We start from the raw sequence: 24538 nt of genomic DNA on the forward strand, positions 1-24538 counted from the left end.
ATAAGTATGATTTGTAAAAAAAAAAAAAAAAAAATTCTTTTTTAAAAGTTACAATTAATTTGGAATTGGAGCAGCAAAGCAAGAACTATGCCAAAAGATACTGATCAATTAAAACATTAAATTTAAAAAACGGTAAGTAGGTAAATTAAAATTCAAGTTTTTATTAACTGTCTTATTAAATAATCAAATTATATAGTCAAAAGACAGCAAATATAGTAATGTTTTTTATTAGATTACTGACTCATTTGTATTTTTAAGGAGTCTTTCAAAAGAGTTTTGCAAAATGGGTCAAAACAACATGTAAATAAGAAAGGGAAAAGGGCAAGTATGAATACTTTATTTCGGGTCCAGCACAGTGGCTCACACATGTAATACCAGTGCTTCGAGAGGCCAAGGCAGGAGGCCAGGGGTTTGAGACCACCCTGGGCAACATAGCAAGACTCAGTCCTTACAAAAAATTTAAAAATTAGCTGGACGTAGTGGTGTGAACCTATCCCCCTAGCTACTTGGGAAGCTGAGGTGGGAAGATCACTTGAGCCCAGGAGTTTGAGGCTGCAGGGAGCTGTGATGGCACCACTGCACTCCAGCCTGGGTGACAGGGCAAAACCCTGTCTCTTAAAAAAAAAAAGAAAGAAAGAAAGAAAGAAAGAAAGAAAGAAAGAAAGAAAGAAAGAAAGAAAGAAAGGCTGGGCACGGTGGCTCATGCTTGTAATCCCAGCACTTTGGGAGGCCGAGGCAGGCGGATCACGAGGTGAGGAGATCCAGACCATCCTGGCTAACACGGTGAAACCCTGTCTCTACTAAAAAACACAAAAACTTAGCCAGGCATGGTGGCAGGTGCCTGTAGTCCCAGCTACTCGGGAGGCTGAGGGAAGAGAATGGCGTGAACCTGGGAGGTAGAGCTTACAGTGAGCCGAAATCACGCCACTGCACTCCAGCCTGGGCAACAGAGTGAGACTCCGTCTCAAAAAAAAAAAAAAAAAAAAAAAAAGAGTGGGCCAGGTGCGGCGGCTCACGCTTGTAATCCCAGCACTTTGGGAGGCTGAGGTGAGTGGATCACTAGGTCAGGAATTCAAGACCAGCCTGGCCAACATGGTAAAACACTGTTTCTACTAAAAACACAAAAATTAACTGGGCGTGGTTGCACATGCCTGTAGTCCCAGCTACTCAGGAGGCTGAGGAGGAGAACTGCTTGAACCTGGGAGGCAGAGGTTGCAGTGAGCCAAGATTGCACCACTGCACTCCGGCCTGGGCAACAGAACAAGACGCTGTCTCAAAAAAAAAAAAGAATGAATGAATGAAATACTTTATTTCAAAAGTTTGCAGTCACACAATTAGGTAACTGATCATGAAAAGAGAAAAAAGTTAAAGTAGATTCAATTGGAATTAAATATCTTCAAAACATACCTCACGAAATATATGATCAAAAAACAAAACATTAACTAGGTAAGATACCAGAAAATTATTCAACAGTATATTTTAAATGTATTTCAGTATTCAGATAAATAGGAACTATTTCCATCTCAAACTCAAAATTAGATTTTCCAACTCTAATCTCTCAAGTATAATAGGGCACTGCCGTCCTAACTCATCTAATACTTTAATATCATCTTACCTGTTGCCATTTGCCTTTGATAGCTGGATCTCTGACTGACTGGCAATGTCTCTGAATCTGCTGCATCACCCCCTGGTAATATACCATTGATGAGTCGTAATTTCCAAGAAGGGCATATTCTCTTCCTTTCTTTGCATTATCACAAATCTCAGCCAAATTCATCTTCTTTCAGAGACCTAAACATAAAACATAATGACTTTTTTAAAGTTTTCAGCACTGACTTTAAAACATTTATTATTCTTTAAAATATGTTTAAAACTACTTTTTTTTTTTTTTTTTGAGACAGAGACTCACTTTGTTGCCCAGATTGGAGTGCAGCAGCACGATCTTGACTCACTGCAACCTCCACCTCCCGGGTTCAAGTGATTCCTGAGTAGCTGCGACTATAGAGGGGTGCATCACCATGCCCGGCTAATTTTTGTATTTTTAGTAGAGACGGGTTTCACCGTGTTGGCCAGGCTGGTCTCGAACTCCTGTCCTTAGGTGATCCACCCACCTCAGCCTCCCAAAGTGCTGGGATTACAGGCGTGAGCCACTGCGCCCAGCCTAGAACTACTTTGAAAGTCAAAATAGTTACCATTCTTTGAGGTTATCTGAATGCACCTTATAATACTAAACAAAGTTTTCAAATTTGGAAGTACAAAGGAGATTATAAAAGAACACCCACAGAAATAATAGGGATAGAGGTTACACAACTCTGAACTGATTTATTTACAGGTACATAAATCTGGACACTAGTTTTCCTCATTCCTTTATAATTACCATAGGCTGCAATAATAGATGAACTTGTTTTGTTTTATTCAATTTATCCTTTACAACATAAAAAATATGAATATCACATAAATATACGAATATATTTTCTACTGAAGTCAGTTGAAACTGTAAAAACTAGTTCTCACTAAAACTTCTTGGCCCCAAGAATAAAAAGTTATACTTAAAGAATACATTTTAAAGAACAGTCTATAGTTGTCCATGTACCATTTATATTCATGTAATTGCCTCAAACTTAAATCTAAGCAAACACCTATAAATTACACTCTCTGAACCCCAATTTGTAATCTTCTAAGACCCCATCATTCTCTATAGCTCTTTGGCCGTGCAAATAACTATTGTTATTTTCCTTTCTATAAGATGTTAGTTAGAATACCCTCTAGATTTCTGGCTTCCACCAGAGCTCTCCAGTCCAGTAATTCTGGCTTTTCTTCCAGGCTTTCCAAAAGTCTCCTAGAATCATCCAAGGCTTCTATGCAAAGATACTTTCCTCTCAAGACTAAAAAGAATAGCAAGTCCAGAGTTACAGGAGAATGATATCCTGAGAAAGAGTCAAAATTGCCTTCTGATTTCCAGGAGTAGTAAACCAATGAATACACATAAAGAAGAAAATCAAAATAATACTCTGTGTCTTCTTCAGGGAATTAAACTTTGGTTTGGGGAGCCTGACTCTTCTACTCTGACTCTCAATCTCTTATCTGTTCTTCAGGGACTCAAAAATTCTTCCTGAAAATTAACCATCACTAGTTCTAGACATTTCAACAGACTCCAACACATTTTTAAAAATAAATGTTTATGTGTTTGGCATGTTATTTTCCCCTTATAGATTCCATGAAGGCAGAGTTTTATCTACTTGAGAATCACACTGCCACAAATAGTACACTACTAATATGGTTTGGCTCTGTGTCCCTACCCAAATCTCACCTTAAATTGTAATAATCACCACGTGTCAAGGGCGGGACCAGGTGGTGGTAATGGATCAAGGGGACAGTTTCCTCCATGCTGTTCTTGTGATAATGAGTAAGTCTCATGAGATGTAATGGTTTTATAAGCGTCTGGTATTCCCCCTGCTGGCATGCATTCTCTCTCCTGCAGCCCTGTGAAGAGGTGCCTTCCACCATGATTCTAAGTTTTCTGAGCCTCCCCAGCCATGCAGAACTTGGAGTCAATTAAACCTCTTTTCTTTATAAATTACCCAGTCTCAAGTTTTTCTTCATAGCAGTGTGAGAAAGGACTAATACGGTAGACTAGTACCAGGAGTGGGGTGCTGCTACAAGGATACCTGAAAATGTGGAAGTGACTTTGGAACTGGGTAACAGGTAGAGGTTGGAACAGTTTGGAGGGCTCAGAAGAACACAGAAAAATGTGGGAAAGTTTGGAACTTCCTAGAGACTTGCTGAATGGTTTTGACCAAAATGGTGATAGTGATATGGACAATGACGTTCAAGCTGAGGTGGTTGCAGATGAAGATGAACTTGTCCTTGCTGTGCTTTGGCAAAGAGACTGGCAGCATTTTGTCCCTGCCCTAGAGATTTGTGGAACTTTGAACTTGAGAGAGGTGTTTATGGTATCTGGCAGAATAAATTTCTAAGCAGCAAAGTGTTCAAGAGGTGATTTGGAGCGGGAGATTGCTCTTAAAAGCATACAGTTTTAAGCATTCACAAAGATATGGTTTGAAATTGGAATTTATGTTTAAAAGGGAAACAGTGAATAGAGGTTTAGAAAATGTGTAGCCTGACAATGCAAGAGAAAAGAAAAACCCGGCTGGGCGTGGTGGCTCACGCCTGTAATCCCAGCACTTTGGGAGGCCGAGGCGGGCAGATCACGAGGTCAGGAGATCAAGACCATCCTGGCTAACACAGTGAAACCCCGTCTCTACTAAAAATACAAAAAAAATTAGCCGGGCGAGATGGCGGGTGCCTGTAGTCCCAGCTACTCGGGAGGCTGAGGCAGGAGAATGGCGTGAACCCCGGGGGGTGGAGCCTGCAGTGAGCCAAGATTGCGCCACTGCACTCCAGCCTGGGCAACAGCGAGACTCTGCCTCAGAAAAAAAGAAAAGAAAAGAAAAACCCATTTTCTGGGGAGAAATTCAAGCCAGCTGCAGAAATTTGCATAAGCAACAAGGAATCAAAAGCTAATCACCAAGACAATGGGGAAAATGCCTCCAGGGCATGGCAGAGATGTTGACAGCCCCTCCCCATCACCAGCCCAGAGGCCTAGGAGGGAAAAATGGGTTTCCTGGGCTGGGTCCAGGGCCCCCCTGCTGTGTGCAGCCTTGGGACTTGGTGCTCTGCACCCAGCCACTCCAGCCATGGCTAAAAGGGGCCAAGGTACAACTCAGGCCATGGCTTCAGAGGGTACAAGCCCCAAGTTTTGGCAGCTTCCACATGGTGTTGGGCCTGCAGGTGCACAGGATGAGAACTGAGGTTTGGGAACCTCCACCTAGACTTCAGATGATGTATGGAAATGCCTGGATATCCAGGCAGAAGTCTGCTGCAGGGGCAGGGCCCTCATGGAGAACCTCTGCTACGGAAGTGCGGAAGGGAAATGTGTGGCTGGAGCTCCCACTGAGTCCCCACTAGGGCACTGCCTAGTGGAGCTGTAAGAAGAGGGCCACCATCCTCCAGATCCCGGAATGGTAGATCCACTGACAGCTTGCACCATGCATCTGGAAAAGCCACAGACACTCAAGGCCAGCTGTGAAAGCAGCCAGGAGGTGGGGATGTACCCTGCAAAGCCACATGGGTGGAGCTGCCCAAGGCCATGGGAACCTACCTCTGACATCAGCGTGACCTGGATGTCAGACGTGGAGTCAAAGGAGATAATTTTAGAAGTTTAAGGTTTAATGACTGCCCTATTGGATTTCAGAATTGCATGGAGCCTATATCCCTTTGTTTTAGCCAATTTCTCCCATTTGGAACAGGCATATTTACCCAATGATTGTACCCCCCTTATATCTAGAAAGTAACTAACTTGCTTTTGATACAGGCTCATAGGTGGAAGGAACTTGCCTTGTCTCAGATGAGACTTTGGATTTGGACTTTTGAGTCTGGAATCGGTTAAGACTTTGGGGGACGGTTGGAAAGGCATGATTGTGTTTTGAAATGTGAGGACATAAGATTTGGGAAGGGCCACAGGCGGAATGATATGGTTTGGCTCTGTGTCCCCACCCAAATCTCACCTTGAATTGTAATAATCACACGTCAAGGGCAGGAGCACATGGAGGTGATTGGATCATGGGGGGTGGTTCCCCCATGCTGTTCTCATGATAATGTGTGAGTCTCATGAGATCTGGTGGGTTTATAAGCATCTGCCATTTCCCCTGCTGGCATTCATTCTCTCTCCTGCAGCCCTGTGAAGAGGTGCCTTCTGCCATGATTGTAAGTTTCCTGAGGCCTCCCCAACCATGAAGAACTGTGAGTCACTTAAACCTCTTTTATTTATAAATTACCCAGTCTCAGGTATTTCTTCATAGCAGCATGAGAATGGACTAATACAACTACTTTTACACAGTAACAAATTTCAATGTCCAGTGGATCTATCCACAGAATACAGGACAACCACAGAAAGTCTCATCTTCAAATTTAGAACATTAACATGAAACAATATGTTCTTATTATAATGAGTATATGTAATTAATAAATCCAGTAGAAACAAAGATGCTCTATAAATTATTTCCCTTTAAAGTCATTGTGAAACAAAAGCATAAATCCTGCTCACAAATACAGACACAAAACTATGAAAGATAAAAATATCCTGATACAAAGGAGGGGTTGCCAAGCTTTTCCTATAAAAGACCTGACAAGTAAATATTTTAGGCTTTGAGGGCTAACAAACAAAATGAAGGATATTATATAACTACTTATATAATGAGACAAAAAATTCCATAATTCTTATCGATGCAATTCAAAATACTATAGAAATAATAACAGAGTACAACTTTCTGTAAGACAGATTGACTAAGGAGAAGAATGAAACTCTTTTTAGGGACAACATTTCACTTAGTTGGGATTCAAAGTTAGTGTTCCCCATCATCAAAATCAATCACAAATGTTCATACATTCTAATGTTTACCTTGAATACAATACATTTCATGTTTGAAAATGTATTTTTTCAAAAGTACCAGTTAGGTGCCACTTTATACTGATAGTAATCACAAGTATATGATTTCAATTCAGCATAATCATTGTTTAGAAGGCATTTAAAGGATTTACTCTTCTCTTAGTATTTACCTTTTAGCATGCCATTATTTGCAGATTAATCATTCCAATTAAAGGTTAAATAAAAAGTGCCTCAACTGCACAGTTAAATGGAAACTTCCTTGGCACTTACATCGAGTTCTAAAAAGTGCTGCTGAAACTGTAGTTTGAACTCAGAAAACATACCTATTGCAAACTGGGTAGGAATGGAGACCTTACTTCTTTGTTTTAACTTATAACAGCATGGAAAGCTATATAAAATGACTTGATATTACTTGTGATTCAAATAGTGGTTGCCATTGAAATAACTTTACTGCAGTATTAGTTTTGATATAAGAACTGTTTTGTCTTGTAATTTTAGGTTGAATTCATTAAGAAATGCTATTGAGTCTGCATCACAAATTGATTTCTAAAGCCATTCAGCATTCAATATTCAGATTGACAGCAGTTTCTCACATTCAGAAAAATTTCAATCTCACTTCTAAATTCAAAAGTTTGCAATAACACCTTACAACTATTAAGCTATCAAACTGCTGAACAGCAGGGCAAGTGAGAATATTCAGCTTCTATTTCTGACAAAAATTCCTAGAACTGACAATGGCTAAGTCCACAAGAGCAAATGTTGACACTACTGGTTCAATATTACATGATAGATTCAAATATTCTCTGCAAAATACCTGCTAAGAAATAAAATAAGTAACTGTAGACTTTAAACACCTTACACTTTCACAGCTTTATTTGTCCACCTGAATTTTTTTCTATTCTATACAAATTTTTCCTACCATCAGTTATAATACATCTTAGCAGACTACACTTCATTCAGGTTGCATGCCATTAGTGTTTTCTTAACTTTTTGAAATATTCTTATCTTTAGCTATTCTACACACACTATTCATTAAGATTATTTAACAACTTCAAACTCAGCCTTGACTTTTCAAATAAACAACTGAGCAGTATTGGTAACATCTGTCAACTCATCAAAAGCCAAGGAAAACCACTCAAAATCATTTGCCTTGTTTTTTAATTGATTATTGATGTCCTCAATTCTTTGAGCAACTCTTCTTGCCAAAAGACTAATAGTCTTAAGTTTACCTTCTCCAGATACAATTCTGCGCCTGTTGTAACCAAACACAATTTAATTACTTCACTATTGATAAATGACTTCCTTGCTTGGCTAACAAATGAGCCACTTGGAAGTTTACTCTGGGTGCAGCCTGATTTTTATTTTCTAATTTTGTGAAGAAATTCTACTGGAATAAGATATTCTTTTTTATGTTTTCTCATTCTTCTGACCATTACTTTCCTGTGAGTTGGGACTATTGTGATGAATGCAGAGTCTGGTAATATCAGTGTATATTGTATTTAACACAGCTATAGTATCACTGCATAATACAATGCCTTATCATAACTCAATAATCTATGCTTCAGCGTGCTTTAAAAGTATAACATTCCAAGTCTATTTTTTTCATCTTTTCTTGTTTTGACATGATGTGTATGCATTGATAATAAAGTAAAATGTCACAGCACAGTGATATGCATGGCACTTAAAACACTGATTACAGCTCAGAAACAGCAGTGCAAAAGCAATGAGAATGCCACATGGTTTCTGTCACAACCCCTCAACTTTGCCAATCCAGCACAAAAGCAGCCAGAGACAATTTGTAAACAACTAAGTGTGGTTGTGTTCCAATAAAACCTTATATGTGGACAATGAAATCTGAATTTCATTTAATTTCCACATGTCACAAAATAGTATTCTTCTTTTGATTTTTCTTCAACCTTATAAAAATGCAAAAATCATTCCTGATTCATGAGCCATTCAAGAACAAGTGGCAAGCTGGATTTGGCCCCTGGACTGCAGTGTGCCAACTCTTGCTTTCAACATCTATCTTAAGAATCTAGCAAGGGAAGCAAATTAAAACCAAAAGAAGCAGAAGGAACAATGTAATAAAGTTGAGGGAAGAAATCAGTGAAATAGAAAACAGAAAAACAAGAGAAAATTTCGATGTAGCCAAAAGCAGGTTCTTCACAAATATCAATGAAATGAATAAACCTCTAGTAGGATTGACCAGGAAAGAGAGAAAAAAAAATACACATTACCAAAACAAAAAATGAAGGAGGGCTATCACTACAAACCTTGGAGCTACTGAAAGACAAAAGAGGGTTTAATGAAATGGACAAATTCTATGATGGTCACATAGCAAAGCTTGACCAAGAAGAGATAGGGTAGTTAATCTGAATAGTCCTTTATCAATTAATGAAATTGAACACAGAAGAGGTAGAAATATTTCCAACTCTTTTTTTTTCTTTTTTTGCCAGAGTTCTTTTGGCTATCCAACTCATATTTTAAAGCCAGTGTTAGCCTTACACCAAAATCAGACAAAGATCTTATCAGAAAATTACATATCAATATCCCTCACAAACATAGATACAAAAAATCTTTAAATTGTAGCTAATCAAATCCAGCAATATGTAAAATGGATAATGTATTATGACCCAGTGACGTTTTTCCCAAGAATTCAAGATGGTTTATTTTAAAACCAATCAATACAATTTTAAGAGAATAAAAATGAAATATTATAAATCATCTCAATAGATACAGAAAATGTATTTGACAAAATTCAACATAATTCATAAGAATGCTTAGCAAACTAAGAATAAAAGACATTTACTCAACCGAGTAATGGACATTTATGAAATACCTACAGCTAGCATATGTATTGTGAAAGACTAAATGCTCTCCAAGATCAAGAACAAGACAAGGATATTTGCTCTCACCCCTTCTATTCTACACTAGAACTGAGGTTCTAACCACTGCAATAAGGCAATACAAAAATAAAAGGCATGCAGATTGGAAAAGAAGTAAAGCTGCTTTTATTTATAGAAAACATGATTGTCAGTGGAGAAAATCCTAGGGAATCTGCCAATGGCTCCAGAACTAATAAACGAGTTGTGTAAGGTTGCAGCATACGAGGTCAGTATACAAAAATCAATCTTATTTCCACATACAAGAAATAACTGGAAACTAAAAAGAGTAAAATCATCCAAAAAATATTAAATATTCAGGGATAAATTTAACAAAATACGTGCAGGATCTGTAACCTGAGAACTATTAAAATCTAAGAGAATTAAAGATGACCTAAATTAATAGATATGTGTGTATGTGTTTATGAATAAAAACACTCAATATGTGTAAGATGTCAAATTATCTTGAAAGTGACCCATAGAGTCAATGGAATCCCAATCAAAATCCCAGCAGCCTTTTTTGGAAAAATTGACAAGCTGATCCTAAAACTTATATGGAAATGAAAGAACACAAAATAGACAAAAGTTCTGAAAAACAGTAAAGTAGGAGGACTTACTAACACAGATGTATTCAGGTGGGGTACTTCTAAGGGGTTGAGGGGAAAAATGCCTGTTGGGTATCGATGTCTACTACATGATTTTAAAATTTACTATAAAGTTACAGTAATCATGGCCGGGCACTGTGGCTCATGCCTATAATCCCAGCACTTTGGGAAGCCAAGGCAGGTGGATCACCTGAGGTTGAGAGTTCGAGACCAGCCTGACCAACGTGAAGAAACCTCGTCCCTACTAAAAATACAAAATTAGCCGGGCGCGGTGGGGCATGCCTGTAATCCCAGCTACTTGGGAGGCTGAGGCAGGAGAACTGCTTTGACCTGGGAGGAGGAGGTTACGGTCAGCCGAGATCATGCCACTGCACTCCAGCCAAGGCAACAAGAGCAAAACTCCATCTCAAAAAAAAAAAAAATAGGGCCGGGCGCGGTGGCTCACGCTTGTAATCCCAGCACTTTGGGAGGCCGAGGCGGGCGGATCACGAGGTCAGGAGATCGAGACCACGAGGAAACCCCGTCTCTACTAAAAATACAAAAAAAATTAGCCGGGCGTGGTGGCGGGCGCCTGTAGTCCCAGCTACTTGGAGAGGCTGAGGCAGGAGAATGGCGTGAACCTGGGAGGCGGAGCTTGCAGTGAGCCGAGATTGCGCCACTGCACTCCAGCCTGGGCGACAGAGCGAGACTCCGTCTCAAAAAATAAAAATAAATAAATAAATAAATAAAGTTACGGTAATCAAGACAGTGTGGAATTGACATAAAGGCAGACACAAAGATCAGTGAAAGAAACTAGAGAGTCAAGACACAGATTCATACATACAAAGCCAACTAATTTTCAACCGAAGTGCCAGAGCAATTCAACGAGGGAAGGACAATTTTTTCCAGCAACAGGGTCCTGAAACAAAGTGGCTATCCATATGCAAAACAAAAACTGAATCTCAACCCTTACTTCACATCACATACAAAAATTAACTCAAATGGATTACTGACCTAAATGTAAGAGCTAAAACTATAAAGCTTCCAGAAGACAATCTAACCCACGGTATTTTTTTTTTCCATCAGTTCCCCAAGCCTCAATTCCCATGGGGCAATTTGAAAAGCACCATGTAACACCTGCAAAGGAAGTAGTCTGAATTACAGGAGAGGAGGCCTAAGCTTAGAGAACCTGAATCTATTAAGTTTTATGCTTCCCTACCCCTTGTTCCAAAGGGAGATACTGTATCTTCCAAGGCTGTAAGCAAACCTGACCTTTGCTCTGGAGAAAGACACTATCTCTTTCTACTCTCCAAGGCTGTTCAACTTGGTACCTCCCCTCATCCTGGGGAGCCCTTATGCCTCCTCTATGCTGTCCTTTTTTTATGTATCACGTCTTTCTCTTTCTTTTTTCACTCTTACCTTTATGCAGCACATTTTCTACAGATGGGAGAAAAAATTTTTGCAACTATGCAAGTCTGTAAATACCTTTATTCTACCCTCATACTTCCATGAGAATTTGCCTGGATACTGAATCTCAGTTTGGAAATAATTTTCCTTGAGAATTTTTATGGCATTTCCCTAATACATTTTAGGTTTCAATATTAGGTTAAGAAGACTGAAGTCATTTAAATTCCTAATTCGTTACATATCACTTGTTTTTCCCCTTTCCTGGAAACTTCTCTTTGACATGAATTTTCTAAAATTTTTGATGATATGCTTTGAAATGGGTCTATTTGGGGTTCTTTCAATGTAGAAATTAATGTCTTTCCATTTTAGGAAATATTCTGAATTATTTCATTAAAAATTTCTTTCCTTTTTTTCTGTTGTGAAATGCCTTTTATCCAGGAATTAGACTTCCTCGGCTGGTCCTCTAATTTTCTTAGTTTTTCCCTCCTTTTTTCCATCTCTCTGTCCTTTTGCTCTACTTTCTTGGAGATGTTCTCAACTTTACGTTATAATCCTTCTTTAGAACTTTTTCCTTTTTTATTGAGGTATATAACTTAAAGTGCACAAGTCTTAAGTGTGCAGCTCAATGACCTTTTACACTGTGCACATACACTGTGTACACCCAGGCAACACCCACTTCAAAATACAGAACACTTCCAACTCCCCAGAAGGATCCTTCATCCCTCCCAGTCAGTACTTTAATCACTATTCTTATACCACAGATGAATTTTGCCTGCTTTTTAAACATCAGCTTTATTGAGGTATAATTTTCATACAATTAAATCCACTAATTTTAAGTGTACAGTTGATGAGTTTTAAAAACTTTATAAACTGCATAACCACCACTACCACCACAACAAAGGTAAAGAACATTTCTATCACCCCAGAAAACTCCCTTTTGCCACTTTGCATTCGACCTCCAGCTCTCACCATGCACTCTCCTGTTCCCTTCTCCCTACACAGGCCCACCTCAGTTTACCGCACCTCATTTTACTACACTTCGCAGACACCGTTTTTTACAATTTGAAGATTCGTGGCAACTGTGCATCCAGCAAGTCTACCGGTGCCATTTTTCTAACAGCTTGTGCTCACTTTGTGTCTCTATGTCACATTTTGGTAATTCTCACAATATTCCAAACTTCTCCATTTTTATTATATCTGTTAATAGTCATCAGTGATGTTACTGTTGTAATTGTATTGGAGCACCACAAACCATGCCCTATAGCAAGGTGAATATAATTGATAAATACTGTGTTCTGACTGCTCTACCAATAGGCTGTTGCCCTGTCTCTCTTCTCCTCGGGCCTCCTTTTCCCCCGGAGACACAATACTGAAATTAGGCCAATGAAGAACCCTGCAATAGCCTCTAAGTGTTCAAGTGAAAGGGAATAGTTGCATGTCTCTCACTTGAAATCAAGAGCCAGAAATGACTAAGCTTAGCAAGCAAGGCATGTTGAAAGCTACGATAGGCCAAAAGGTAGATCTCTTGTGCCAAAGAGCCAAGTTGTAAATGCAAAGAAAAAGTTCTTGAAAGAAATTAAAAGTGCTACTCCAGTGAACATATGAATGATGAGAAAGCAAAACAGCCTTATTGCTGATATGGAGAAAGTGTGAGTGGTCTGGACAGAAGATCAAACCAGCCACGATATTCCCTTAAGCCAAAGCCTAATCCAGAACAGGACCCTAATTGTCTTCAATTCTATGAAGGCTGAAGGAGGTGAGGATGCTACAGAAGTATGAAGCAAGTAGAGACTGGTTTATGAGGTTTAAGGAAAGAAGCCTTTTCCATAACACAAAAGTGCAAGGTGAAGCAGCAAGTGCTAATGCAGAAGCTGCAGCAAGTACTAATGTAGAAGCTGCAGCAAGTTGTCTAGAACTAGCTAAGGTCACTGATGAAGGTGGCTACACTAAACAACAGATTTTCAATGCAGACAAAATAGCCTTCTACTGGAAAAATATTTCATCTAAGACTTTCCTAGCTAGAGAGGAGAAGTGAATGACTGGGTTCAAAGCCTTAAAGGACAGGCTGGCTCTCTTGTCAGGGGCTGATTTAGCTGATGACTTGAAGTTGAAGCCAATGTTCATTTACTAATATGAAGATCCTAGGGCCCTTAAGAGTTATGCTAAATCTACTCTGCCTGTGCTCTGTAAATGGAATAGCAAAGTCTAGATGAGAGCACATCTGTTTACAGTATGGCTTATTGAATATTTTAAGCCCAACTTTGAGAGCTATGGCACAGAAGAAAAGATTCCTTTAAAAATACTGCTGCTCACTGACAATGCACCTGGTCACCAAAGAGCTCTGATGTAGATGTACAAAGAGATAAATGCTGTTTTCATGCCTGCTTATCCATTCTGCAGCCCATGGATAAAGGAGTTATTTCAACTTTCAAATCTTATTATTTAAGAAATACATTTTGTAAGGCTATAGGTGCCATAGATAGTGAATTCCTTTGATGAAACTGGGCAAAGTGAATTGAACACTTTCTGGAACAGAGTCACCCTTCTAGATGCCAATAAGAACACTTGTGATTCAAGGAAGGATGTCAAAACATTAACACTAACAGGAGTGTTACAGAAATTGATTCAATCCTCATGGATGACTCTGAGGGTTTCAAGACTTTATTGGAGGAAGTCACTGCAGATGTGGTAGAAATAGCAAGAAACTAGAATTAGAAGTGGAGCTTGCAGATGTAACTCAATTGCTGCAATCTCATGATAAAACATAAACAGGGTAGGGCACAGTGGCTCACAACTGTAATCTCAACACTTCGGGAGGCCAAGGCAAGAGGATCACTTAAGACCAGGAGTTCAAGACCAGCCTGGGCAACACAGCAAGACCCCATCTCTACAAAAAAATAAAAAATAAAAAACTTGAACGGATGAGTTGTTTCTTAAGCATGAGCAAAGAAAGTGGCTTCTTGAGCTGGAATCCACTCCTGGTGAAGATGCTTGTGAACACTGTTGAAATAACAATAAAGGATTTAGATTACTACATAATCCTAGTTGATAAAGCAGCAGCAGCGTTTGGAAAGGATTGACTCCAATTGTGAAAGAACTGCTACTGTGGGTAAAATGCTATCAAACAGGAAGGTGGAGCCAAGATGGCCGAATAGAAACAGCTCCGGTCTCCAGCTCCCAGCCCCAGCGACACAGAAGACGGGTGATTTCTGCATTTCTGCTTGAGCCACCGGTGCTGACACCCAGCCAAACAGGGTCTGGAGTGGACCTCTAGTAAACTCCAACAGACCTGCAGCTGAGGGTCTTGTCTGGTAGAAGGAAAATTAACAAACAGAAAGGACATCCACACCAAAAACCCATCTGTACATCACCATCATCGAAGACAAAAAGTAGACAAAACCACAAAGATGGGGAAAAAACAGACCAAAAAAACTGGAAACTCTAAAAAACAGAGCACCTCTCCTCCTCCAAAGGAACGCAGTTCCTCACCAGCAACGGAACAAAGCTGGATGGAGGATGACTTTGATGAGTTGAGAGAAGAAGGCTTCAGACGATCAAACTACTCTGAGCTACGAGAGGAAATTCAAAACAATAGCAAAGAAGTTAAAAACTTTGAAAAAAAATTAGAAGAATGGATAACTAGAATAACCAATGGAGAGAAGGGCTTCAAGGAGATGATGGAGCTGAAAGCCAAGTTTCGAGAACTACGCGAAGAATGCAGAAGCCTCAGTAGCAGATGCGATCAACTGGAAGAAAGGGTATCGCTGATAGAAGATGAAATGAATGAAATGAAGAGAGAAGGGAAGTTTAGAGAAAAAAGAATAAAAAGAAATGAACAAAGCCTCCAAGAAATTTGGGACTATGTGAAAAGACCAAACCTACGTCTGATTGGTGTACCTGAAAATGATGGGGAGAATGGAACCAAGTTGGAAAACACTCTGCAAGATATTATCCAGGAGAACTTCCCCAATCTAGCAAGGCAGGCCAACATTCAGATTCAGGAAATACAGAGAACGCCACAAAGATACTCCTCGAGAAGGGCAACTCCAAGACACATAATTGTCAGATTCACCAAAGTGGAAATGAAGGAAAAAATGTTAAGGGCAGCCAGAGAGAAAGGTCGGGTTACCCACAAAGGGAAGCCCATCAGACTAACAGCTGATCTCTCAGCAGAAACTCTACAAGCCAGAAGAGAGTGGGGGCCGATATTCAACATTCTTAAAGAAAAGAATTTTCAACCCAGAATTTCCTATCCCGCCAAACTAAGCTTCATAAGTGAAGGAGAAATAAAATACTTTACAGACAAGCAAATGCTGAGTGATTTTGTCACCACCAGGCCTGCCCTAAAAGAGCTCCTGAAGGAAGCACTAAACATGGAAAGGAACAACCGGTACCAGCCCCTGCAAAAACATGCCAAATTGTAAAGACCATCGAGGCTAGGAAGAAACTATAGCAACTAACGAGCAAAATAACCAACTAACATCATAATGACAGGATCAGATTCACACATAACAATATTCACGTTAAATGTAAATGGGCTAAATGCTCCAATCAAAAGACACAGACTGGCAAACTGGATAAGGAGTCAGGACCCATCAGTGTGCTGTATTCAGGAAACCCATCTCACGTGCAGAGACACACATAGACTCAAAATAAAGGGATGGAGGAAGATCTATCAAGCAACTGGAAAACAAAAAAAGGCAGGGGTTGCAATCCTAGTCTCTGATAAAATAGACTTTAAACCAACAAAGATCAAAAGAGACAAAGAAGGCCATTACATAATGGTAAAGGGATCAATTCAACAAGAAGAGCTAACTATCCTAAATATATATGCACCCAACACAGGAGCACCCAGATTCATAAAGCAAGTCCTCAGTGACCTACAAAGGGACTTAAACTCCTACACAATAATAATGGGAGATTTTAACACCCCACTGTCAGCATTAGACAGATCAACGAGACAGAAAGTTAACAAGGATATCCAGGAATTGAACTCAGCTCTACATAAAGTGGACCTAATAGACATCTACAGAACTCTCCACCCCAAATCAACAGAATATACATTTTTTTCAGCACCACACCACACCTATTCCAAAATTGACCACATAGTTGGAAGTAAAGCTCTTCTCAGCAAATGTAAAAGAACAGAGATTATAACAAACTGTCTCTCAGACCACAGTGCAATCAAACTAGAACTCAGGATTAAGAAACTCAGTCAAAACCGCTCAACTACATGGAAACTGAACAACCTGCTCCTGAATGACTATTGGGTACATAATGAAATGAAGGCAGAAATAAAGATGTTCTTTGAAACCAACGAGAACAAAGACACAACATACCAGAATCTCTGGGACACGTTCAAAGCAGTGTGTAGAGGAAAATTTATAGCACTAAATGCCCACAAGAGAAAGCAGGAAAGATCCAAAATGGACACCCTAACATCACAATTAAAAGAACTAGAAAAGCAAGAGCAAACACATTCAAAAGCTAGCAGAAGGCTAGAAATAACTAAAATCAGAGCAGAACTGAAGGAAATAGAGACACAAAAAACCCTTCAAAAAATTAATGAATCCAGGAGCTGGTTTTTTGAAAAGATCAACAAAATTGATGGACCGCTAGCAAGACTAATAAAGAAGAAAAGAGAGAAGAATCAAATAGATGCAATAAAAAACGAAAAAGGGGATATCACCACCGATCCCACAGAAATACAATCTACCATCAGAGAATACTACAAACACCTCTATGCAAATAAACTAGAAAATCTGGAAGAAATGGATAAATTCCTCGACAAATACACCCTCCCAAGACTAAACCAGGAGGAAGTTGAATCTCTGAATAGACCAATAACAAGTTCTGAAATTGTGGCAATAATCAATAGCTTACCAACCAAAAAGAGTCCAGGACCTGATGGATTCACAGCTGAATTCTACCAGAGGTACAAGGAGGAACTGGTACCATTCCTTCTGAAACTATTCCAATCGATAGGAAAAGAGGGAATCCTCCCTAACACATTTTACGAAGCCAGCATCGTCCTGATACCAAAACCTGGCAGAGACATAACCAAAAAAGAGAATTTCAGACCAATATCCTTGATGAACATTGATGCAAAAATCCTCAATAAAATACTGGCAAACCGAATCCAGCAGCACATCAAAAAGCTTATCCACCATGATCAAGTGGGCTTCATCCCTGGGATGCAAGGCTGGTTCAACATACGCAAATCAATAAATGTAATCCAGCATATAAACAGAACCAAAGACAAAAACCACATGATTATCTCAATAGATGCAGAAAAGGCCTTTGACAAAATTCAACAACCCTTCATGCTAAAAACTCTCAATAAATTAGGTATTGATGGGACGTATCTCAAAATAATAAGAGCTATCTACAACAAACCCACAGCCAATATCATACTGAATGGGCAAAAACTGGAAGCATTCCCTCTGAAAACTGGCACAAGACAGGGATGCCCTCTCTCACCGCTACTATTCAACATAGTGCTGGAAGTTCTGGCCAGAGCAATCAGGCAGGAGAAGGAAATAAAGGGTATTCAATTAGGAAAAGAGGAAGTCAAATTGTCCCTGTTTGCAGATGACATGATTGTATATCTAGAAAACCCCATTGTCTCAGCCCAAAATCTCCTTAAGCTGATTAGCAACTTCAGCAAAGTCTCAGGATACAAAATTAATGTACAAAAATCACAAGCATTCTTGTACACCAATAACAGACAAACAGAGAGCCAAATCATGAGTGAACTCCCATTCACAATTGCTTCAAAGAGAATAAAATACCTAGGAATCCAACTTACAAGGGATGTGAAGGACCTCTTCAAGGAGAACTACAAACCACTGCTCAATGAAATAAAAGAGGATACAAACAAATGGAAGAACATTCCATGCTCATGGGTTGGAAGAATCAATATCGTGAAAATGGCCATACTGCCCAAGGTAATTTATAGATTCAATGCCATCCCCATCAAGCTACCAATGACTTTCTTCACAGAATTGGAAAAAACTACTTTAAAGTTCATATGGAACCAAAAAAGAGCCCGCATCGCCAAGTCAATCCTAAGCCAAAAGAACAAAGCTGGAGGCATCACGCTACCTGACTTCAAACTATACTACAAGGCTACAGTAACCAAAACAGCATGGTACTGGTACCACAACAGAGACATAGATCAATGGAACAGAACAGAGCCCTCAGAAATGATGCCGCATAGCTACAACTATCTGATCTTTGACAAACCTGACAAAAACAAGAAATGGGGAAAGGATTCCCTATTTAATAAATGGTGCTGGGAAAACTGGCTAGCCATATGTAGAAAGCTGCAACTGGATCCCTTCCTTACACCTTATACAAAAATTAATTCAAGATGGATTAAAGACTTATATGTTAGACCTAAAACCATTAAAATCCTACAAGAAAACCTAGGCAATACCATTCAGGACATAGGCGTGGGCAAGGACTTCATGTCTAAAACACCAAAAGCAATGGCAACGAAAGCCAAAATCGACAAATGGGATCTCATTAAACTAAAGAGCTTCTGCACAGCAAAAGAAACTATCATCAGAGTGAACAGGCAACCTACACAATGGGAGAAAATTTTTGCAACCTACTCATCTGACAAAGGGCTAATATCCAGAATCTACAATGAACTCAAACAAATTTACAAGAAAAAAACAAACAACCCCATCAAAAAGTGGGCAGAGGACATGAACAGACACTTCTCAAAAGAAGACATTTATGCAGCCAAAAAACACATGAAGAAATGCTCCTCATCACTGGCCATCAGAGAAATGCAAATCAAAACCACAGTGAGATACCATCTCACACCAGTTAGAATGGCCATCATTAAAAAATCAGGAAACAACAGGTGCTGGAGAGGATGTGGAGAAATAGGAACACTTTTACACTGTTGGTGGGACTGTAAACTAGTTCAACCATTGTGGAAGTCAGTGTGGCGATTCCTCAGGGATCTAGAACTAGAAATACCATTTGACCCAGCCATCCCATTACTGGGTATATACCCAAAGGACTATAAATCATGCTGCTATAAAGACACATGCACACGTATGTTTATTGCGGCACTATTCACAATAGCAAAGAGTTGGAACCAGCCCAAATGTCCAACAACGATACACTGGATTAAGAAAATGTGGCACATATACACCATGGAATACTATGCAGCCATAAAAAATGATGAGTTCGTGTCGTTTGTAGGGACATGGATGAAACTGGAAAACATCATTCTCAGTAAATTATCGCAAGGACAAAAAACCAAACACCACATGTTCTCACTCATAGGTGGGAATTGAACAATGAGAACTCATGGACACAGGAAGGGGAACATCACGCTCCGGGGACTGTTGTGGGGTGGGGGGAGGGGGGAGGGACAGCATTAGGAGATACACCTAATGCTAAATGACGAATTAATGGGTGCAGGAAATCAACATGGCACATGGATACATATGTAACAAACCTGCACATTGTGCACATGTACCCTAAAACCCTAAAGTATAATAAAAAAAAAAAAAAAAATCAGGAAACAACAGGTGCTGGAGAGGATGTGGAGAAATAGGAACACTTTTACACTGTTGGTGGGACTGTAAACTAGTTCAACCATTGTGGAAGTCAGTGTGGCGATTCCTCAGGGATCTAGAACTAGAAATACCATTTGACCCAGCCATCCCATTACTGGGTATATACCCAAAGGACTATAAATCATGCTGCTATAAAGACACATGCACACATATGTTTATTGCGGCACTATTCACAATAGCAAAGAGTTGGAACCAACCCAAATATCCAACAACGATAGACTGGATTAAGAAAATGTGGCACATATACACCATGGAATACTATGCAGCCATAAAAAATGATGAGTTCGTGTCCTTTGTAGGGACATGGATGAAACTGGAAAACATCATTCTCAGTAAACTATTGCAAGGACAAAAAACCAAACACCGCATGTTCTCACTCATAGGTGGGAATTGAACAATGAGAACTCATGGACACAGGAAGGGGAACATCACACTCCGGGGACTGTTGTGGGGTGGGGGGAGGGGGGAGGGACAGCATTAGGAGATACACCTAATGCTAAATGACGAGTTAATGGGTGCAGGAAATCAACATGGCACATGGATACATATGTAACAAACCTGCACATTGTGCACATGTACCCTAAAACCCTAAAGTAAAATAAAAAAAAAAAAAAAAAGGAAAGAAAAAAAAAATGCTATCAAACAGTATAATTGCATGCTATGGAGAAATTTTTCACGAAAGGAAGAGTCAATACATCCACCAAACTTTGTTGCTGTCTTATTTTAAGAATTGCCCTGGGCCAGGCCAGGGCACATTGGGTCATGCCAGTAATCCCAACACTTTGGGAGGCCGAGGCAGGAGTATCACTTGAGGCTAGAAGTTCAAGACCAGCCTGGGCAACATAGCAAGACGCCAATTCTAAAAAAATAAAAAAAATAAATAAATAAAATAAAATTTAATTAGTCACATGGGCACTGAGAACGCGGGTCCACACATGTGATCGTCCGTGCATCTAGCCTTTGCCCACGCAGGTTGTTCAGTCATGGCCTCAGGTAATGCGTGCATGGGAAAGCCAGGCCCTAACTTCAAGGCCACAGCCATGGTGGATGGCGCCTTCAAAGAGATGAAGCTGTCAGACTGCAAAGGGAAGTACGTGGTCCTCTTTTTCTACCCTCTGGACTTCACTTTTGTGTGCCCCATGGAAATCATCGTGTTCAGCAGCCATGCCGAGGACTTCCGCAAGCTGGGCTGTGAAGTGCTGGGCATCTTGGTGGACTCTCAGTTCACCCACCTGGCTTGGATTAACATCCCCCGGAAGGAGGGGGGGCTTGGGACCCCTGAACATCCCCCTGCTTGCTAATGTGACAAGACGCTTGTCTGAGGATTACGGTGTGCTGAAAACAGATGAGTGCATTGCCTACTGCGGCTTCTTTATCATTGATGGCAAGGGTGTCCTTCGCCAGATCACTGTTAATGATTTGCCTGTGGGACGCTCATTGGATGAGGCTCTGCAACTGGTCCAGACCATCCAGTACACGGACGAGCACAGGGAATTTTGTCCTGCTGGCTGGAAGCTTGGCAGTGACACAATTAAGCCCAACGTGGATGACAGCAAGGAATATTTCTCCAAACAAAATTAGGCTGGCCAATGGATAGTGAGCTTGTGCCCCTACCTAGGTGCCTGTGCTGGGTGCCCACCTGTGCCCCTACCTAGGTGCCCTGTGCTAACCCAGGAAAGGCCAGACTTGCCCCTCCAAACACCACAGTCTGGGACCCTGGAGGGCTAAGCCAAGGCCTTCTCATGCCTCCACCTGGGAGCTGAATAGTGACGCCCACTCCCGAGCCCGCCCAGCCACACATAGGCCTAGAGGTGACCAATAAAGTACTAGGGACAAGAAAAAAAAAATTAGTCACATGTGGTCCTAGCTACTCAAGAGGCTGGGGCGGGATGATCGCTTGAGTCCAAGAGTTTGAGGCTGCAGTAAGTTATGATCGCACCACTATGCTCCAGCCCTCCAGCCTGGGCGACAGAGTGAGACCCTGCCTCTAAAAAAAAAAAAAAGAGAAAGAAAGAGGAGGAGGAAGGAAGAAGGATGAGGAGGAGTAGGAAGAGAGGAAAAAGAGAAGAAGAAGAATGAAGAAGAAGAAATTGCCACAGCCACCCCAACCTTCAGCAACCACTACCCTGATCTGTCAGCAGCCATCAAGATAAGACCCCCCACCAGTAAAAAGATTGACTTGCTGAGGCTCAGATAATTGTTAGCATTTTTTAGCAATACAGTCTTTTTTAACAACAGATGATGGCAAGGCTGCAGCGAAAAGGGAATACTTATACACTGTTGGTATGGAAAGCAGTTTAGAGATTTCTCAAAGAACTTAAAATAGAACTACCATTTGACCCAGCAGTCCCATTACTGGGTATATACCCAAAAGAAAAAGAAAACCAATCATTCTACCAAAAAGACACATGCACTCGTATGTTCACTGCAGCACTGTTCACAATAGCAAAGCCATGGAATCAATCTCCGTATCCATCAACAGTGGACTGGATAAAGAAAACATGGTACATATATACCATGGAATACTGCATGGTCTTCAAAAAGAACAAAATCATGCCCTTTGCAGCAACATGGATGTAGCTGGAGGCCATTACCCTTAGCAAATTAATGCAGGAACAGAAAACCAAGTACTGCATATCCTTACATATAAGTGGGAGCTAAACACTGGATACTCCTAGACAAAAAGATGGCAACAACAGACACTGGAAACTAATAGAGGTGGGAGAGAGGCAGGCAAGGGTTGGAAAACTATCTTTTGGCTACTACACTCACTCTCTGGGTGATGGGATCATTTATATCCCAAACCTCAGCATCATGCAATATACCCATGTAACAAACCTGCAGATGTACCCCCTAAATCTAAAATAAAAGTTAAAAAATTTTAAAGTCTTTTTAAATTGAGGCATGTACATTTTTTAGATGTAATGCTATTGCACACTTAATAAACTATAGTATAGTGTAAATGTAACTTTTATATGCACTGGGAAACCAGAAAATTTGTGTGACTAGCTTTATCGCAATATTTGCCTTACCAAAATGGTCTGAAACAAAGCCCACAGTATCTCTGAAGTATGCCTGCAGTTTTATCAGTTCTAGAATGCAAAATAAACTCATAGAGTATATACTCTGATTTCCTTCATTTAGAATAATGCTTTTGAGATTCAACTATGCCCTTACATGTATCAGTAATTACTTTTTATTGCTGAGTAGTATCCCATTATATAGACATACTAAAATTTGTTTATTCACTCATCAGTTCTCCATAGGGCACTTCACAGAAACAAATCACAAAAGTACAGGACATATCATTTACGCAGGCTTTACTTTATTTCCACTGAGTTTACATCTAAAATTACAAGATACAAAGAAAGCAATCCATTATGAGGGACAATTAATACAACATAGAGCAAAATTAAGGCCTTTTTCTAAAGTGCTTGATAATCTATTAGATAGCTACTGTAAAATAAGTACATTTAAAGACATAGGGACGAGAAATTTTAAAATAAATAAGCTTATTTGAAAAATAATCAAAAAGAACTTCTGGCATTAAAATATATAGTCACTGAAATAAAAAAAAACTCCGTGGACTGAGGAAGCCAGAGATTAGACACAGATGAAAGGAGAATCAATAAACCAGAAGACAGAGCTGTAGAAACTGACCAGAATGCAGCATATACAGAAAGAATAAGTAAATAAGATTAAGAAATGCAGCAGAGTAGAAAGAGAAGATCCATCATATATGTCTATCATGAATTCCAGGAGAAAAAAGAAAGGGAAAATTCAAAAACACAATGGCTGAGAATTTTCCAAAACTAGCAGAAGACAATAATTTTCAGTTTCAAAGCAAATCAAAGTTCACACCTAGAGACAAGGTAGTAAGACTGAAGAACATTTAAAATGGAAAAAAATGACAAATTATATACAAAGGAAAGAAATTATATTGGCAGCTAACTTCAAGAGGAACAGTGGGAGCCTGCAGACAGTGAAATAATATCTTCCAAGGGGTAAGTGTGTCAGGGGTTGGCAACCTAGAATTGTATACCAAACCATACAAGTTTATGTTTGATAAAGGCCACATAAAAATTTCAGACAGAAAAACCTGGATATGAATCCAGGCACCATAAATTTTTAGTTGTGACCTCAGGCAAATCATGTAATTTCAATAGGCCTCAATTACCTCACATACAACACTGAATCAATGTAAGGAATATTTTTACTCTACACTCAACATCAATACAGATAATTGAAGCAGTTAATTTTTCCTCCAAAAAAAAGAAACCAACTGATTCAATTTTCATTATAAATTTCTAGAAGCTATACTATAATTACTTTTAGTCAATGTTGAAACATACAGTTTTTAAAATCTCCTTTAATATAAATTAGAAGAATTTCTAGGTCTTTTTAAAATATCAGGTTGAATCTAAAGACAAAATATTTTAGCAATGTCTAATATTTGACAATGTCTCTTATTTTGAGTTTATTATGTATTCAAAAATAAATTAAGCATCTTCTTACAGTATTTACTGCTGAACTGACCCAGCAATGCTGCCCTATACAGAATGCTCCAGATAATACCTTCAAGGAGAGTTCTAGGCTCAGACTGACAAGAGCTCAGTC

At 39.7% G+C, this 24538-nt stretch overlaps 1 protein-coding gene, 1 long non-coding RNA gene and 1 pseudogene across 8 annotated transcripts in view; 2 read left to right on the top strand and 1 right to left on the bottom strand.

Annotated features, from left to right (window-relative positions):
• Positions 1 to 24538, bottom strand: part of KATNAL1 (katanin catalytic subunit A1 like 1) — a 105828-nt gene that overhangs the window by 73491 nt on the left and 7799 nt on the right. For 6 of the 7 annotated variants that reach the window (XM_055244742.2, XM_055244743.2, XM_055244747.2 and 3 more), the window contains exon 2: positions 1616 to 1791. In XM_055244742.2, coding sequence (XP_055100717.1) covers positions 1616 to 1777 — 162 coding nt within the window. In that variant the 5' untranslated portion in view covers positions 1778 to 1791. Of the gene's footprint in view, positions 1 to 1615; positions 1792 to 1909; positions 2739 to 24538 lie in introns of those variants that run through there. The other variant, XM_055244749.2, reaches the window with a different exon arrangement.
• LOC129463985 (uncharacterized) overlaps positions 1 to 24538 on the top strand; it is a 110385-nt gene that overhangs the window by 37869 nt on the left and 47978 nt on the right. The window lies entirely within an intron of this gene.
• Positions 20905 to 21502, top strand: LOC129463982 (peroxiredoxin-2-like; annotated as a pseudogene).

The sequence above is a fragment of the Symphalangus syndactylus genome, chromosome 15, assembly GCF_028878055.3.
Source record: "Symphalangus syndactylus isolate Jambi chromosome 15, NHGRI_mSymSyn1-v2.1_pri, whole genome shotgun sequence".
Classification (NCBI taxonomy): Eukaryota; Metazoa; Chordata; class Mammalia; order Primates; family Hylobatidae; genus Symphalangus; species Symphalangus syndactylus.